Source organism: Priceomyces carsonii (assembly GCF_900007245.1).
Source record: "Priceomyces carsonii strain CBS4050 genome assembly, scaffold: Debaryomyces_carsonii_scaffold_3, whole genome shotgun sequence".
NCBI classification, from domain to species: Eukaryota; Fungi; Ascomycota; class Pichiomycetes; order Serinales; family Debaryomycetaceae; genus Priceomyces; species Priceomyces carsonii.
In genome coordinates, this window is record NW_026946676.1 from 145,049 (window position 1) to 162,551 (window position 17,503).

The 17,503-nt window shown below is 37.7% G+C and overlaps 11 protein-coding genes across 11 annotated transcripts; 2 read left to right on the top strand and 9 right to left on the bottom strand.

Annotated features, from left to right (window-relative positions):
• Nucleotides 1–38: 38 nt before the first annotated feature.
• URA1 (dihydroorotate dehydrogenase) lies at nucleotides 39–1,364 on the bottom strand (the record flags this gene model as incomplete). Its single annotated transcript, XM_062952450.1, has 1 exon — nucleotides 39–1,364. The coding sequence occupies one exon, from the start codon at nucleotides 1,362–1,364 to the stop codon at nucleotides 39–41; it is 1,326 nt and encodes a 441-aa protein (XP_062809352.1).
• A 207-nt stretch (nucleotides 1,365–1,571) lies between these two features.
• Nucleotides 1,572–3,143, top strand: PRCAT00002580001 (uncharacterized protein; the record flags this gene model as incomplete). The annotated part of the gene is made up of 1 exon (XM_062952451.1): nucleotides 1,572–3,143. The coding sequence occupies one exon, from the start codon at nucleotides 1,572–1,574 to the stop codon at nucleotides 3,141–3,143; it is 1,572 nt and encodes a 523-aa protein (XP_062809353.1).
• A 28-nt stretch (nucleotides 3,144–3,171) lies between these two features.
• PRCAT00002581001 (uncharacterized protein) lies at nucleotides 3,172–4,026 on the bottom strand (the record flags this gene model as incomplete). Its single annotated transcript, XM_062952452.1, has 1 exon — nucleotides 3,172–4,026. The coding sequence occupies one exon, from the start codon at nucleotides 4,024–4,026 to the stop codon at nucleotides 3,172–3,174; it is 855 nt and encodes a 284-aa protein (XP_062809354.1).
• Nucleotides 4,027–4,177: 151 nt separating this feature from the next.
• On the bottom strand, nucleotides 4,178–5,197 carry PRCAT00002582001 (uncharacterized protein; the record flags this gene model as incomplete). The annotated part of the gene is made up of 1 exon (XM_062952453.1): nucleotides 4,178–5,197. One exon carries the CDS (start codon nucleotides 5,195–5,197, stop codon nucleotides 4,178–4,180), a length of 1,020 nt encoding a protein of 339 aa, XP_062809355.1.
• A 478-nt stretch (nucleotides 5,198–5,675) lies between these two features.
• PRCAT00002583001 (uncharacterized protein) lies at nucleotides 5,676–7,307 on the bottom strand (the record flags this gene model as incomplete). Its single annotated transcript, XM_062952456.1, has 1 exon — nucleotides 5,676–7,307. One exon carries the CDS (start codon nucleotides 7,305–7,307, stop codon nucleotides 5,676–5,678), a length of 1,632 nt encoding a protein of 543 aa, XP_062809356.1.
• A 391-nt stretch (nucleotides 7,308–7,698) lies between these two features.
• On the bottom strand, nucleotides 7,699–8,766 carry WSC1 (Wsc1p; the record flags this gene model as incomplete). Its single annotated transcript, XM_062952457.1, has 1 exon — nucleotides 7,699–8,766. The coding sequence occupies one exon, from the start codon at nucleotides 8,764–8,766 to the stop codon at nucleotides 7,699–7,701; it is 1,068 nt and encodes a 355-aa protein (XP_062809357.1).
• Nucleotides 8,767–9,544: 778 nt separating this feature from the next.
• Nucleotides 9,545–9,952, bottom strand: PRCAT00002585001 (uncharacterized protein; the record flags this gene model as incomplete). Its single annotated transcript, XM_062952458.1, has 1 exon — nucleotides 9,545–9,952. One exon carries the CDS (start codon nucleotides 9,950–9,952, stop codon nucleotides 9,545–9,547), a length of 408 nt encoding a protein of 135 aa, XP_062809358.1.
• A 153-nt stretch (nucleotides 9,953–10,105) lies between these two features.
• AFP99 (Afp99p) lies at nucleotides 10,106–11,548 on the bottom strand (the record flags this gene model as incomplete). The annotated part of the gene is made up of 1 exon (XM_062952459.1): nucleotides 10,106–11,548. The coding sequence occupies one exon, from the start codon at nucleotides 11,546–11,548 to the stop codon at nucleotides 10,106–10,108; it is 1,443 nt and encodes a 480-aa protein (XP_062809359.1).
• A 520-nt stretch (nucleotides 11,549–12,068) lies between these two features.
• On the bottom strand, nucleotides 12,069–12,566 carry PRCAT00002587001 (uncharacterized protein; the record flags this gene model as incomplete). The annotated part of the gene is made up of 1 exon (XM_062952460.1): nucleotides 12,069–12,566. The coding sequence occupies one exon, from the start codon at nucleotides 12,564–12,566 to the stop codon at nucleotides 12,069–12,071; it is 498 nt and encodes a 165-aa protein (XP_062809360.1).
• A 728-nt stretch (nucleotides 12,567–13,294) lies between these two features.
• Nucleotides 13,295–14,773, top strand: PRCAT00002588001 (succinate-semialdehyde dehydrogenase (NAD(P)(+)); the record flags this gene model as incomplete). Its single annotated transcript, XM_062952461.1, has 1 exon — nucleotides 13,295–14,773. The coding sequence occupies one exon, from the start codon at nucleotides 13,295–13,297 to the stop codon at nucleotides 14,771–14,773; it is 1,479 nt and encodes a 492-aa protein (XP_062809361.1).
• A 26-nt stretch (nucleotides 14,774–14,799) lies between these two features.
• PRCAT00002589001 (DEAH-box RNA-dependent ATPase) lies at nucleotides 14,800–17,502 on the bottom strand (the record flags this gene model as incomplete). Its single annotated transcript, XM_062952462.1, has 1 exon — nucleotides 14,800–17,502. One exon carries the CDS (start codon nucleotides 17,500–17,502, stop codon nucleotides 14,800–14,802), a length of 2,703 nt encoding a protein of 900 aa, XP_062809362.1.
• Between the last annotated feature and the right edge of the window lies 1 nt (nucleotide 17,503).

Here is a 17,503-nt window from a genome sequence, read left to right on the forward strand (position 1 = left end):
AATCAATAAAAAAATAATATCCTGTATAAAAGGGTGTATTATTTATCGTCTTGGCCGATAATCTCAGTCCAAGTCTTGCCTTCTTTCTTCAACTCAGATACAAGCTCATCTCTAATTTTGCTTGGTAAACCTGGACCCTTGTAGGCAAAAGCAGTGTATAACTCGATGAAGTTGGCACCTGCCTTGCCAAAATCCAAGGCATCTTTTCCCGAAGATATACCGCCGCAGCCAACCAAAACAATGTCAGTACCTTTTGTATACTTCCTAAAAGTACGCAAGGCCTTCAAGGATAAAGGTTTTAAAGGCTCACCTGAGAGACCTCCTACTTGGTTGATTAGATTCGCGTCCTTTGTGAGCATGTGAGAAATGGGACGTTGGACTGTGGTGTTAGAGACTATGATTCCGTCGATCTTGGTCTGCTTTGCAGACTTCACGATAGATGATATCTCTGATTCATCAAGGTCAGGAGCAACTTTGACAAGAATAGGCGGCTTTTTTCCTAATAAGTTCGTAGTAAGCAAGTTTCTTTCTGCAACCACGGCACTTAATAATGACGCCAACTTCAGTTCATCCTGTAAATTCCGAAGTCCTGGAGTATTGGGGGAAGACACATTAATGACCAACACATCAGCATATGGTCCGAGGCGCTGCACTCCCTTTACGTAGTCTTCGATCTCGTCACCGTATTTATTTTTACCTAAATTGATTGCCAATAACTTGCCATCTCTGAAGGAATTTGCTGAAGGTAGTAAATCAAATGAATTTCTAGAATAAAATTTATTAGTGAGATTTGCAAGCCTAAGTTTAAGATTACTGATGACTGCAAAATGCCCAATTGAATTAAATCCATATCTATTAATCACTGCATTGTCTTTGGGTAACCTGAAAAAACGTGGTGTGGGGTTTCCAGGTTGAGGTTCTGGTGTGACCGATCCTATTTCAACGTATGAGAATCCAGTGTCGAATAGTCCATCAATTGCTTCTGCATCTTTATCCAAACCAGCTGCTAAGCCGATAGGTGTCCTCAAAGTTTGTCCAAAAACGTTGACTGCAAGAATATCCGTCTTTTCATCCGCATCTTCAGGTAGCCTTGGTGCGAGTCCCAGTTTCAATAAACGAATTCCCAACTTATGTCCTTCTTCTGCATCAGTGAATACCCTAATTAAAGGACAGAACACATATTCATGAATTGCAGAACGAGAGTCCTTCACGTAATATGCACCAACAGCAACACCTGTAATTCCAGCTATCGCAAGAATCAGTCTGGGAATGACGGCGCTTTGGAGCAAAGGTATTTTAGGACTCAATTTTCTCTCAAAATTCTTGAAAGAAGCCCTTTGAATCCATCCAAAAAATTGCCTCATTCCAACGTTGAGTGAGTTATTTTGATAAAACACAGATACCTTTTAAAACTGTTCCCACATTCGATAAATTTGTATCGGTTTGTTGAAAAAACCGATAAAAACATACTCTAATGTTATGTGCAGTCTGGTGCATCTCGATGCCTGAAAAATTTTAGATACTGATAAATATTCTTTAACTCACGTAGAATGGAAGCGAAATTGCAAAATATGTCAAATCTTGGGAATAAAGGCTCTTCCAGGATCTTAGACTCCGACAAGTATCAAAGGCGGCAGAAGGGTACGAAAGGGAAGTACAGTAAAGATAAAAAGCTAAATGCAGGGTTGAAGAAGGTTGACAAACAGTATAAAGATGCTGTCAAATCGGCTGCCAGGACGGAAATATTGTTGCAAGAGGAAGCAGGATTCTTGGAGGCAGATAGTCCAATGGAAAAAACTTTCAAATTCAAGCAGGGTGAAATACAAGATGCTGTGGATATAGGTACATCTAATAAGAAGTTTTCATTGAGCTTACCTGATTATGGCCCTTATACGATGAACTATTCGCGAAATGGCCGCAATCTCTTAATAGGAGGTCAGAAGGGACACGTCGCTTCTGTAGACTGGAGAACTGGAGGCTTAAACTGCGAGCTCTTCTTGAATGAAACAGTGCACGCAGTCACATATTTGCATAATGATCAGTACTTTGCTTGTGCTCAAAAGAAATATACATTCATATATGACAAGACTGGCGCTGAGCTTCATAGACTAAAGCAGCATATAGACTCCATATTATTAGACTTCTTGCCCTATCATTTCCTTTTGGTGAGTGCAGGAAATACCGGTTTCTTGAAGTATCATGATGTGTCTACTGGAGAGTTAGTAAGTGAATTAAGGACCAAAATGGGTCCCACTCAAGCTATGAAGAAAAATCCTTGGAACGCTGTTATGCATCTAGGTCATGGTAATGGGACAGTCTCGTTATGGGCACCAAATATGTCTACGCCCTTGGCAAAGATACAGTCATGCAGAGGTCCAATCAGAGATTTAGCCATTGATAGAGAAGGAAGATATATGGCCGTGGCTGGAGCTGATAAATCTATAAAGATAATGGACATAAGAAAATTTAAAGAAGTTGATAATTACTATTCCCCTACCCCCGCATCTTCGTTGGATTTCTCTGATAACGGATTATTGTCAGTTGGATGGGGACCACATGTGACCGTGTGGAAAGATGTGCTAAAAGCAAAGCAATCAGATCCGTATATGAACCATTTGATACCCAGTTCGAGGGTTGAGAAGTTGAAGTTCTTGCCATTCGAAGATATTATTGGAGTCGGTCATCAAAAAGGGTTTTCTTCGTTGATTATCCCTGGCTCTGGTGAGGCCAACTACGATTCTTTGGAAATTAACCCTTATGAAACAGCGAAGCAAAGACAAGAACAGGAAGTCAAATCATTACTTAATAAGTTATCGCCAGATACGATCTCACTTGATCCTAACGTCATAGGCACTGTCAATAAGAATGCTAACAGTATACGGTTGAAGCTGAACGAAATCAATGAGTTATCTGATGGACAGAATGGCAACAAAATGGAAATTCGACCGGAGGTCAAAGGTTCAAACTCTTCCTTGAGAAAACATTTGAGGAAAAAGCGTCAAAATGTTATTGATCAAAGGAAAATGAAAATTGAGAAGAACTTGAAGCTTGAGAAAGAAGCAAGACAAAGAAGATTGAATGAGTTAAATGGAAAGCCAGAGGAGAAAGATTTACTCGGCTCTGCATTGTCCAGATTTGAGTAAAAGCGTTGCATTTATATTATGAATCTTTTTACTGCATTAATAACTTATAAACTACTTTTTCAAAGAGACTATTCTCCCAAGCAATGGAATTTATGTACTCTTCGTCAATGTAAGAAATACTTGAATTCTCAACATCGCTTTCTGTTGTCGAGTCATGAGACTTCTTTAGAGCTTTATTTTCCTCTTTTAAGGTGTCTATAATTTTCAAGAAATTGATCTTCTCTAAGTTGAACTTGTTTGATTCATTTATCAACTCCAAATCTTTTTCCTTTTCAAGCTCCTTTATTTTCTGTTCCAACTCAGATTCCTCTAATTCTTTATCTAAGTCATCTTCGAGACTTATAAGATCATTTAAGTTTGTCCCAAAATATTCTTGAAAAGACATTTTATCGCTGTCGCTTAAAAATTGAATTGAAGTAAGCCCAAAAGTGGAAAGTTTAGATGAAAAAGTGCCGATCTTTACAAGTAATTCACAAAGGGATGCCACCGACTTTAAATCTCTGTAAATAACAATTTTAAAAAAATTTATTTGTCCCAAAATGACTTCAGATTTCTTGAACTTTCCCAATGCAGACTTAGACTCTAAATTACCTAAATGATTCCTTAAAATTTTCTCTATATTACTAATCTGTCTCTCAAGTGCAAGGGGTATCTCCAAGTGTTTAGCAGTAGTAGTTACTTCTATTTCTTCATCGAAATCCTCATCGATTAATTCGACTGCAAAATCTTCCTCATTCAAGAGAACTTTTAACAACTTAAAGACATTTGTTGGCTTGCCCAAATCTGAAACAGTTGAAGTTGCCGATATGGGACTGTTTGGAAACTCGCTTAGCCATTGTATGCAAGAGTTGATAAACTTAATATCAGTGATCGAAGCGCCCATCTTTGTTACTGATCATTTCCAAAGTTTTTGTTACAAAGAGCCACAAATTAACAGACTCAGAAAAAAAAAATTGTCTTAAAATGGATTATGAATTAAAATGCAATCTTATATATAAGAGAATCATAAAGACATATACAAACATGTAGTATGACTAATGAGATGTTTTGGCTGCAATAGAAAATTTGGAATAGTCAATTGTGATGAGATCGTTAATCAGGCTTTGACCATTGTTGATTAAAGTACGATTAAGAACTTCAAAATTTTCCATCTCAGACTTAACAAAATCGAGAGCAACATTGAATCTTCCCATTGAGAGGTCATTATGTTTATGTAACTTTTCCTCAATTTCCAATTCATTGAGAATTTTAACTAAGCTGGTTGAAATATCAGTTTCTGAACCATTCTCTCCAACAGACTGATCATCTAAGCATTGTTTATTTTGGCTCAAAGCGATTAGCCAAGTATTAGACAACTGGTCATAGGCCATTGATTTGGTATATTGAAATTCAGTATTAGAAAAATTAGGTAATTTATGAATCATACCAGTCACCAGATCCATGAAAGTCAAGGATTTTACTATATTAGTCTCATTTGGTGGTAAGTAATTCAAAATGAAATCTGAAAGGTAATTGAGAAACTCATTCAAGTATCCTTTAACCCTAAGATAAGAATAATCACTCTCTATGTCACATTTGTATGGTAAGTGGCTAATTATGTTGTCAAATTTTTCTTTAAGTAGTGCAAGTGAGCTTGACATTGTTGGTTTGGGGCATAGTTTGTCGACAGTCCCGGAAACTTCAGGGTGAATCTGTATCAAGTTATGTAACAAATTTTGTAAAGATTTGTGATCTAGAACTTCCACTAATCTGTTCAAAGGTAAAGGTTGTCCTAAAATTTTAGGGGTTTTCGACTTTTTAGTCCTTCCTGAAATAGGTGATTGTATCTTTCTGGAGGACATGTTTGAAGGTTTATGTACTCTCATATCATCTTCGAAGTGCTTCCTCTTCCTCCCCAAACTTTGTGAATTGATAAGGTTGTGGTTATTATGCATCGCCTTTATGTTTAATGAAGAACGAGAGGGAATGGTTATCCCTTCATTCAGTGTAATCGTGGCCACCTCGTTGCTTAGTTCTGTTTGATGAGTTACGCCCCACTCAAAACCTGCTGACATTAGTTGGTCACTTTTATTATTTCAGTCCAGTCCAAATAAATCTCAAGATTAGTTATTTAAAATTAGTGAATATTTCCACGCTGCTGATTCGGCAGACGTTAGTTTCAAGAAAAAGAATAACCTCTAATACAGATTTGTATGAACAAATAATTAGTTGGCGGTTACTCTATTCTTTTAAAAAAAAAGTTCTTGTTCTCAAAAAGAAACCCAAATGAATTCTTTATCTTGATAATTTAACTGACCCTTCTCCGAGTTCTGGATAGTAATTAATCAGCTTCTTTTACGTTTTTTTTGACGATGGCGCTTTAAGAAGGGGTGGCAGTTTTCTGCTCTGTTACTTCAGAGAAATATTATACTCAGGTTACCCGCACGTGAGAATCAACTTTTCTGTTACATGTGCAATGCATATATACTAATATATTCTACTAAGATGCTATTTACACAGACGTAAAGAAGAAAAGAGTTAATATAAATGACATTAATAGTAGTCATTACCTTCGTATTCTGAATCACTCAAGCATGAGTCATCGTCATAATCAGACTCAGATTCAGATGCTTGATCATAATCTGCCTCATTAAGGCCCGCATATCTGTTTCTTTTAAGCTCCACTTCGTCATCAGAATTAATGTCTTCTGAGTCAGTTCCATCACCAGAGTCTTGCTTTTCAGGAGACTTTTGTCTCTCTTCTTCCTTTTCTTCTAATTCAATTTTTAATTCATGGATAATATCAAAGCACTCTGCAAGAAGAGCATTTAATGTCGCCTGTCCCTCAGGAATCTGATTATTAACTATGAATTTACCATCCTTTCTGAGATTATCCAATGAGGCTAATTTGAACTGGAATGGGTATAAATCTCGTAAATTATTTAGACCATCAATTCTTTTGAGTTCCAAGAGACACCTACGAACTGTGGATAATTGATTATGGATGGGTTGCAAAGATTCACTGACAGGCTCTGAGCTTTCTAGAAGTTTGTAAATTAATCCATAGCATCTTCTGAGAAGATATAAAATTAATATTTGGAGTCTTTTAATGTCCTTGTTGTTGGGATCAATGTCTTTAATTAAAGCGATCCTCTCATCATCAATTTGCTTTAATAGTTTTTGGTAATTGTATAAGTCAGTCTCTCTCATTGTCCATCTCCTTGTGACTAAAAGGTTTTCAAGTTTGAGTTTTAAATCAATTAACTGCTCATATAGCCTTTTGAAATTCTGTATAGTTGTTGCTTGACCGTGATCTTTCAATGCCATCGAATCAAAGAGATCAGACAAATTGTCAGTATCTTTTTGGATGGACAAATCTCGTATCAAATAATTGCAATCGTCGAAAAGACCATTAAGTACAACTTGAGTAGATCTAAGCTGTTCCTCGGTACCTATTTTACTAACAAATTTACCTTCTTCGTCCCTCTTCGACCCTATAGTCTTGATTTTCGCTCTTATTTCTTCGAGCCGTTTGGGGAATTGACTATTTGGTGAGTTGATGGTCGGGTCGGTTAAATAATTTAAGAGGCTTTTTCTCAATGATATCAACTCCATGTAGATGGGTACCAAATCAGATGGAACGTTTTCAAAGTTTTTTTCTAGATCCTTATACAAACTCTGACACTTATTCAACTTATTCATTAGTAAAAGACTCTCTTCCAGTTTGTGGACATTGCTCTCCCCATCGTCATCCGATCCCGAATTTGAAATAATATCCTTTATCTCTTCTAACCGTGATTTAATAGGTCTCAAATCATCCATTGTATATACTTGGCATTCCTTTAAATGCTCCAATAGTTTACTCACAGTTGCCAAAGAGCTATAAGTTGCAGGGGCGAACTTTATTAATCCGCAAGTTACAAAGCATAAAGATAACAACTGCCATGTATCATCAATAAGTAAGTCATTCGTATTAGGTAAAGACAAAGTTATACCCTTCAACTCTTCGTCTTTCCTTGTCAAAGTTAATTCATGTACTATGTTCAAGAATTTATCATATATTTGATATACTTGCTTTGAGTTAATGTAGTGGCTTCGATTATTCTTCAAATCAGATAATTCGTCATATATACTCTTGAACTGTTCATGCAATGCTCTCTCATAAGCTGGTAAAGATTTCGTCATATTGCCTGATCAATTCTTCTTTCTTAGATGAAACTTCACGGCAATATTATTCAATGTGATTACATTTGTGGGCAATATATAATAATCTTTAATCTAAGAGGTATCTCGGGCAAGCACGGTTCGTCCTGAAGGGGTATATTACACAAAAGACCTCGAAAATCAAACACCGTTATAATACTATATTAGAAGGATATAAAAACTATATAATGTCAATGTCATAGACATGGAAAGCCAAGAAATAAAGGTTTCGTTATGTAATTGATTATTTTTTGGAAAGTAATCATGTCAACCAGAAAACTTGAGTGTGTTGATTTTGACACTCTAGAATATCAATGGCTTGTAAGAAGAAAAAATCAGTAGCATTTATGAAATTAAAAAGGACAAAAGCAAACTAAGAATCAGGATTTGCAACTTGTAAAATTTTTCTTGAATAATCCGCCTCGTCAGCTAAAGATCCATCACTTAATCTTCGCCGTCCCATCATCATGGGATTTAATCTTGGATCTACTAATCCAGCAGAACCACCACCACCTGCAGCAACTGTCGCATCTGAAGGGTGTGTAAAAGGATTGGAAACGGGTCTATCCAATGGCGAATTTCCATACCTAGATTTGTTAGTCCCTCCTCTTCCAAGTCCTGATGACTTATCGTAGAATTCCTCTTCGTCGTCCTCGTCATCTTGTCTTCTTTTCTTTATGATGAAAAATACAGCGATAGCCACTAAAATAACACCACCTATGCCACCAACTACACCTCCTACGATTGGTCCAACTTTACTTTTGCTCTCCTTTTTTGACGATGATGATGACTCCGATGATGAAGTTGATGCTGCTTTAGTCGACGTAGCCGACGACTTAGATGTTGTAGAATGTGAAGTCGTCGACAGTTTGGAGCCAGACGAGTGAGCGGCATCGGTAGTGACAGTTTTATATATGATAGACCCTTTAGATGACTTGGTGCTTGTAATTACGGTGTTTGATACCAGCGAGTCTGATGTCGTTGACTCAGGAGCACTAGTAGAAGCTGAAGAGTCCGTAGAAGTAGACGCCTCAGTTGATGACGCTACGTCGTTGTCAGTAGAAGAAGCGTAAGATTGGTCTGTCAGACTATAAGAAGAATCTTCAGAAGAGGAATCTGAAGATCCCAAACCAACAACCACTCGATACGCGCTGCTTCCACCACAATCCTCCTGGCCATAACCATCACAACCAACATTACACTGTGAACTTGAGACCTCATTTGAAGTCGGTTTCGAACTTAAACAGTAGCACATATCACCATTACGTAAAGCAAAGTATGGGTAATCTGAACATGTTTGCATACATTTTCCTGAAGATTGATACTGTGCTGAGCTCAGCAGTTTAATACCGCTGATAGAGCTAAAACATCCCACGTCTTCCGATCTTATCACAGAAGCGCAGAATGATAATACGAATAGTATTGAAATAAGGCCCCTCATCTGAACTATACACTTTGACCTTTGAATGAACGTATCTTGTCCCTTAAAGCTATGATCTTATACAAAAACGAGTGTAACAAGAAACAACGAGTGACTTAGATTAGATTTCAAACGAATAAAAAAGTTCTGAAATCCTGACCGCCTTGAATCTTGACGGTTACAGTCTATATTTCAGCTTCTATTCCTCTGATCTTTAACCACTTTCTACCGTTAACGAATGTCCTAGGGTTCTAAATCCTATATCTTAGCTTATTTCTTAACTTTAGGACTTGTTTAGCACAATATATCCTGTTCGTCGTTTTCAAAGATTTTTACTTTCTCGTCTTACAATCTGCGGTAAATCACTCTTCGTGTATTTTGAAAAAAAGATGTAAAATTCGCGTTTGGGCAGAATTCCTTTTTTGTGTTTCATCCCTTTCCGCATCTAGACCTCAGGCAAGACGATCTGGCGGAGACTCTTCAATAGGTAGATTTAGCCCACTGATGAAACCCCATCTTTACATATTAAATGCCGTAGAGATAGGGGGGTGTAAGAGACACATCAAAAACTGTTTGTCGTGTAGCGTAGTATGTATATTTATGCGACATGCCATTAGTGACTACAAATCTTAAATATGCATATTAGATTAACTACGAAGCTTTTAAGTTTTAAATGTAAGCTCATGTAGTCATTTTGTATCAGACGTATGTTGTTCATATGTTTAGGAAAATCAGGTTAGTAAGCCTCAATATGATCCGGGAGCAGAAAGTATTAGAAAACACTATGAGTGAAAAGAGTTTAAACGTGTGACGAAGTCGTTTTGCAAGCGTTCAATAGGTATAATATTACTACCACTAGAGCAAATATTATCACTCCCATAGAAAGAACTAGTGGCCTTAACCTAGAACTTCTAGGTGAGTATGTCACGGGGGGTGGTAGTTCAGACCCATAAACGGGCTGCGATTTGACTAATAAACGTGCGGATCCATCATCCAGATATGCTGTAGCGGCGTCGTTGCCGAAATATACTCCTATAGCCTTTATGCCAGGTTTATTTTTGTAAGGTTCGTCCTCTCCTTCATTCTTTGTATATTCAACTTGCCCAACATTCGAGTTGTCTATGAAGGAACTCATGGATGAGCTTGGAATCTGTGAAACTGGTATAGACTTCATTTTATCCGTTGTCCTGGGATTCTTCATACACATATGGTTCGGAAGATATTGAAAACTTGAATATATAAGTTCTTTTGTGAGTTCAAAATGAATAAGAACGGTTAAAAGCGAACATAATACAAATTAGGAAAGGCGCACATTTAATGCTGCATTTAAGCATTTTAAGTATTTAGGTCAATATAAAGCCTACGAAATCTCATTTACAACGAGTAAGCCTAAAAATGAGTCAATTACTGCTGTGGCTGCCAAGCTTGTGATCTCGCTATTTGAATCGTAGGGTGGACTAACTTCTACAACATCCGCACCTATCAAGTTGACGCCACTCAATCCGTCGAGTAAACTCAAAAGTTCTCTTCCAGTGAAACCGCCAATCTCCATGGTACCCGTTCCAGGGGCATTAGCTGGATCAAGAACATCTATATCAACGGAAATATACAATGGGCCATCTCCAACTGTTTCCTTGATCCTTTTGATTATTTCGTCCCTGCCAAAATTATCTAAATCTCTTGCACTTATTACATGGAAGCCGCAGTCGATATCATGCTTTTTGTCATAACTGGGAGAAATGTATGGAGCCCTTAATCCAATATGAAAATTGCTTTCCGTAAGATATCCTTGTTCACTCGCATAGTGTAAAAATGTACCATGATTCAATGACATATAGTGTGTGATACCTCCACCGAGAACTTTAGGGTCCCAAGTATCAATATGAGAGTCAAAATGTAAAACAGTGATTTTCCCATATCTTTCATAAGCTGCTTTAATTGTCAAGAGAGTGATTGTGTGGTCTCCTCCCAAGGTTATAATTTTTGGGAATTTTGCGGCATTCCTCGAGGGATGGTTGTAGATAGATCTAATTCCTCTGTAAAGCTGATTCAACGCAATTCTGTTATCGAACGGCGTCATCGGAACATCTCCGCAATCTATAAGGGTCAAATTATGAGATTTGGTATCGTAGGGATCTAAACCATATAACGGTGAGTCCTTGGTATTCCCTCTCACTGGAGTACTTCCTAATCCTAATCTCTTAGAGCCCGATCTGATAGCATTGGGACCAAATCTTGCCCCTGGACGGTACGAGGTACCGGTATCAAATGGTGCACCAACAATGGCTATGTCAATCTCCTTGTCGTAATATTTAGGATTAAAGCAATTGAAATAAGGAAAATGTGCAAAGCTTACAATTCCGCCAAACAAGGAAGCAGCACTATCCGACATATCACTAGTATCATCCTTATCCGGATAGTTTATTTGACTTTTATATCTCTTGAAACCTTCGTGTGCCTTGTCAAAATACCTCTGCTCTTGGTTCAATTCATTGTTGATATGATACTCTTGCAAAATTTCAGAAAAAGTCCCAAGGTCCGACTCTTGCATTTGGTTGAAAAGTTCCTCTAAGTTAGCTTCAGAACTCTTTTCAGAATAAAGTGACTTATCTCCTGAAGCTAACAAAGCTTTCTTATAACGGAGAGATTTTTCATCATTGACGAGTTCTCCAAAAATGGAGTCTATGAAAGAGAGCTCACTACTCTTCGCATCGTCTATCAATACCGTGTGATCGAGAAAGTTTGGTTCAACTCTATAGCAAAGTCCCGCTATTGAGTTTAGTAATACAAGAATTTTCCTCATGGTAGCTCAGTTCCCGTTCGCCAGGCGTCAAAGAGCTTGCTGAATAAAATGGGTCCTATTTATCTAAAAGTTCCGTTGGATTAAATCTGTCCATTTAAGGAAATTCAGTGCGGTTGCACCTTATTTGCGACCAAGTCGATGGAAAGTTATTAGATACGACCAAATAGTGCCAAAAGCTCAAAATGGGCAATGCTTCATATTCTTGGCTTATTTACTGCACTTTCGACTCTTCCAAGATGTCAATTAATATCCGTCATCAAAACTTGAACTAAAGTCTCTATTGTACAGTTCATCTTGTAAAAATATGCCGATTTGAATTATCATATAAATTATTAAATAAGTGTGATTAATGAATCTGCTATGTACACATCATAAATTAAAAAACTACTGAATCATTACCTTTCCGTTTTATAAATCCTGCTACTATGCTAGCTGGAGAGCTTTTTTGAACTTCTATTAAAAATGCGCGCAGTTGCACTGTTTCAGGCATCTCATTAATGTAACGCCGCATGCCTCAAAACTAAAAGAACCTAACAGATTTCTTGCTAACTTCTGCATCATTACCTTGTGGAATATCTTCCACAAGTACGCTGTCGTGAGTAAATATAGATTCAGAGCCATCATCAAATTTATAGCTTATATCAATAGTGCTTCCTGGTTGCATTAGATTGTTGGTTATTGTCGCACTATTTACGCTACCAACAGGACTTCTAGAGTAAACAGGTGAAACTTTTGAGTCTTTCCTTGGAATTCTAGAATCCATTGCTAGTATCTTCGATGACTCCACGAATGTCTCTTTCTTTGCTAGACTTCGATTCACTATATGGTTCGATTGTGGTCTTTTTCGCGTCTTCTCACTACCAGATTGAGCCCTCAGAATGTTCAGCCGCTGCTCCTCAGAAACGTCTGCATTCAGCTTTTTTGTCCTTCTTACCAAAGCTGAAAATCCTGGTAACGGTTTCATTACTTTCGGATTAATAAAGTCAAAAGCTTTAGGGCACGGCAATGTTAAAATCATACCAATAAAACTTTATACAATTTGAATTGAGCCATCAGACCTTGTTATATGTGTTTCATTTGGTTCTTATACCTTTGTGCTAATTTACGGCCGGGAATAGGTAAATTTCTTGTCGCCGCATATAACTAAGCGCAAGCGTAATCGCCACCCCCCTCCCATTAGCAGTTTTCAGGGACGGATTTAATGCTTGCTCCGTGAAATTTCGGCATTTTGAAACTTTTTTTAGCTTCAACTACCCGTAACCTGCACATGCTTAGTAACGTGAAACATGAAGCTCCCATATGCTAATATCGGCTATTTCTACATACGTCTAAACGCGATTGTACGTCTCATCAAAAAAGCCGCACCTTTGGTTTAACTACTTTAAGGTAAAGTGAGTGCGCTGCACTTGATTAGTATTTGTCGTAATACAGTTTTCGTATTAATCATAAAAAGAAAACCATATATTTGTGAGAATGACTCATTAATTAATAAAAAATTAGAACAATTGACAAAGATTGCTCTGAGACAGATTATTGTTTGTTTTAGCGTTTAGTAGACGTTTAGTATAATAAATAATATCAGTTCGATTATATTGGTGTCAAGGATGGCGGCTTGCTTTCCTGATTTGGATATCCGCTATCGTTTTTCACTCGGAGTATAACTTGATCAGAATAGCTATCCACAGCAAAAGATCAAATACATCAATTAAGACGATTGGTGTGAAACTTGGTGTGAAACTTAAAAGAATGGCTCAACCAGAATTCAAGAACAAGGATTTGTTTAAAGCAAAGCCTTTTGTGAACGGTCAATGGATCGAATCCAAATCCCGTAACACCTTCAAAGTATACGATCCAGCTACTGAGAAAGAAATCATAGAATTGCCAGATCAAACAGAGGAAGAAATTGAAGATGCTATCAAGGTTACCTATGAGGCTTTCAAATCTTATAAAAAGACTAGTCCCTATGAAAGAGCCAAGTGGTTGAGAAGACTATACGAACTCATGATTGAAAATGCAGATGACTTGGCAAAAATTATTACATGGGAAAATGGAAAATGTTTATCGGATGCATTAGGAGAGGTAAAGTATGCGGCCTCATACTTTGAATGGTTCTCCGAAGAAGCGAAGCGTATTTACGGACATACGATTCAACCTTCAAACCAAAATAATAAAGTTTTAACTTACAAGCAGCCTGTGGGAGTATGTGGTCTTTTGTGCCCATTCAATTTCCCTTCTGCTATGGGTGCAAGGAAGGCCGCCCCTGCTTTGGCAGTCGGATGTACTTGTATTTTGAAACCAGATGGTCAAACTCCATTAAGTTCTTTGGCGTTAGCTTATTTGGCTGATAAAGCAGGATTCCCCAAGGGCGTGTTTAATGTCGTATTGACATCCACAGAGAATACACCCATGTGTGGATTGAAATTCTGCGAGTCACCCTTAATAAAAAAGGTCTCATTCACTGGCTCAACTAGGGTTGGGAAATTGCTTATGAAACAATCCCTGTCTACTTTAAAGAAGCTTTCCATGGAGTTGGGTGGTAATGCCCCTATAATTGTGTTTAACGATGCTGACTTAGACCTCGCGGTCACGCATTCAATTGCGTCTAAATTTAGGTCCTTAGGTCAAACATGCGTTTGTGCTAATAGAATCTATATTCAAAGCGGAATCTATGATAAGTTTTGTAAAAGATTTGTCGAGGAAGTTAAGAAATTTAAAATTGGCAATGGATTTGAAGAAGGAGTTACTCATGGTTGTTTGATTAATGAAAATTCAATAAAGAAGGTTGAAGATCATACCAAGGATGCAACCGACAAGGGGGCAGAGGTTCTAATAGCAGGGGGAAGATTGCCAAAACTTGGTAAACATTTCTACTCCCCAACAGTTTTAAGAAATGTGAGTCAAGATATGAAAGTGACCTCTGAGGAAACATTTGGACCTTTGGCGGCTTTGAGCAAATTTGAAACGTCTGAGGAAGTTATTGAATGGTGTAATGATTCTCCTTTCGGATTAGCATCATACATCTTTTCGGAAAATATCAATAATATCTGGTATTTGAGTGAATTTTTAGAAAGTGGAATGGTGAGCGTAAATACTGGTCTCTTCACCGATGCCGCTATGCCATTTGGCGGCGTTAAAGAGAGCGGTTTTGGAAGGGAAGGATCATTATATGGAATTGAGGATTATACAGTTGTCAAATCTATTACATTAGGAAACGTCTATCGTTAAATAACTTATTATATATTAAAATAAACTTATACTTTAAGCTTACTTACACCTCTTTTGGAAGATATGCTTTCCAATTCACTCTTGCTGTAGTAATGAGCTCCAAATTCAGATACCCACTTGTCATCGACGATCATGCAATTTCTCATAAACTCTTTACTTGTAAGAACTAGTTCGTGATAAAGAACAAGTTTAGGCGGAGGCTTGACTGAATACAACGATGAAGATGGATGTATATACACTGTTTGCTTTCTCTTTAAATTGATATAGCTGTCGCCCATTTTCGATAAGCGACAGATATGAGAAAAGTAGCCTGACACTATAACTTTTTGTATTGCAACTGTCTTAGACTCGTAATCTTTTAATTTCTCTTCACCATCAAACGATTCAACCCCATGCCTATTACACTGGTGCTTCAACTGTTCTCTCACAGCTTTTGTCCTTTTCATTGTCTTATACTGAATAAAATTATCTTCACACCACTGTTTCGAGAATCCGCTCTCTTCCCATTGTTCCCAAATATTTAATAGAGTTAATTGATCACCTTCGGGTTGGTTAAAGTATTCCTTCTTTTTATCTGCTTGCTCCTTCTTATCTTTGGGTCTATAAAATAAATTTGAGCTCTCACTTACCATCGAAATAATCGAAAGTATTTCTTCTACTACATTGTATCTTGCTGCAAAAATTAGGCATTTCGCTAACATTGCATCAATAGGGAATTCTGCTATGGTTCTGCCAAGCTTAGTCAATTGTCCTTTTGAGTTCAAGGCTCCTAAAGAGTATAGCAACTCTAAGGATCTCATTAAAGCGTTTGGGCTTGGCCGATCCATAAAATCAAAATTCACCAAATCGTTTATACCCAAAGAAAGTAAGAGCAATATGGTAGTAGTGAGGTTTGTCCTCAATATTTCTGGCGTTGAATTTGCCTCGATTTCATTATAAAAGGACCATTTTGTGTAGAGCCGAAAGCATTTTCCGGGTCCTACTCTTCCAGCTCTACCAGCTCTTTGGTTTGCTGAAGCTCTGGAACAAGGCACCACAACTAAACTTTCCATCCCTGTTGAAGCATTGAAAACATTTTGCTTAACGTACCCTGGATCGATCACAAACTTGATTCCATCTATCGTGATCGACGTCTCAGCAATGTTAGTTGCCAAGACTACTTTGCGAGTGTTTGGCGCTGTTGGCTTAAATACTGCTGACTGTAACTCTGGAGGAAGATTGGCGTAGAGGGGACATATTTCCATTGGCTGGATCGAAGACCCAAGCATACTTATGGACTCGTTCAAGCTCTCTTCTATTGTCTCAATTTCGTCTTGACCTGTAAGAAACACCAAAATATCTCCATTTATATCTTGAGTGGTATGGATCTGGAAGATCGTAGTTATTGCAGCTTGAATATAATTCGCTTCTGGATTTTTAGTATAGTGAATATCAACTGGAAACCGTCTTCCCGGGATATTAAAAACAGGGGCATTATTGAAGAATTCAGAGAAGCTCTTTGCATTTATAGTGGCAGATGCGACAATCAATTTCAAATCTTTTCTCAGTTTCATTATGTCTTTAAGTAAGCTCAAGAGTATTTCAGTTGAAAGAGTCCTTTCATGCGCTTCATCGATCATGATGGCACTATATTTTAACAATTCGGGATCTGCCAAAAATTCTCGTAGCAACATTCCATCCGTCAAGTAACGAATGATTGTTTTCTCGCTTGACTTATCCTCAAACCTAATCGTGTAGCCAACTTCTTCACCAAGTTTTACATTCATTTCTTCGGCAACTCTCGTTGCCACGGAAGTAGCCGCGACTCTTCGAGGTTGGGTACATGCTATTTGTAGGCTCGTGGAATTATTCCCCTTCGTATAGCCTTCTTCAAATAAATATTGTGGTAACTGAGTTGTTTTTCCCGATCCAGTTTCTCCAACCACTATAAGTACCTGATTATCTCTTACAGCATCTAGAAACTCTCGTCTATAACTGAAGACCGGAAGCAGTTGCTTTACGCTTGTCATATTTTTCTGTACTACACCTGGTGGTCCATGATTTTCATCTCCTTCTAACGCCTCATCTTCGTCAAAATCGAGAAACTGATCTTCATCAAAAACAAACTCGTATTGCTTCTGATCACCAAATTTTATTTCGTCAGTCCTAAGCTGTAGTTGCTTCGCCTTTTCCATTTGCTCTGCTTCCCACTGAGTCTCATATTTGTTTTTTTTCGTCCTCCCATCTTCATATACTCGTGCTTTTGATATCAATAATTCCAGTTTTCTTTTCCTATCCAATTTTCCATCAGCCGTCATATAATCTGTTGGAGGCTGATAAGTATATAAATCTGCTTCCATGACATCATTTCGCTCTTTAATAGCATTGTATATTTTGAGCTTTTCTTGGTAGCTTTTTTTATCTTCTTTTGATAATTGTTTCAAAGACAGCTCATATGCCAAAATTTCCTCCGATAATTGCTCAAGTTTTGACTCCAGTCGATTCTTCAAGTATTCCCTTCTTGAAATATCTCGAAGTGTCTTAAAGTCTCTTGACTCCGAGCCGTTGTCTTTATTAATCTTCAGAGAATCTTCTTGCCTTTCAAGTTTTGGCAGTGTGCCTTGCCCTTTTTTCTCTTCCTCTCCTTCTATTTGCAGTGTGGTGCCCGAGGGTCCATTTACATCTTCCCACTCGCTATCTTCATATCTCTTTCTTCTCCCTCCTTTACCTGTAAGTATGAACTCACTCATA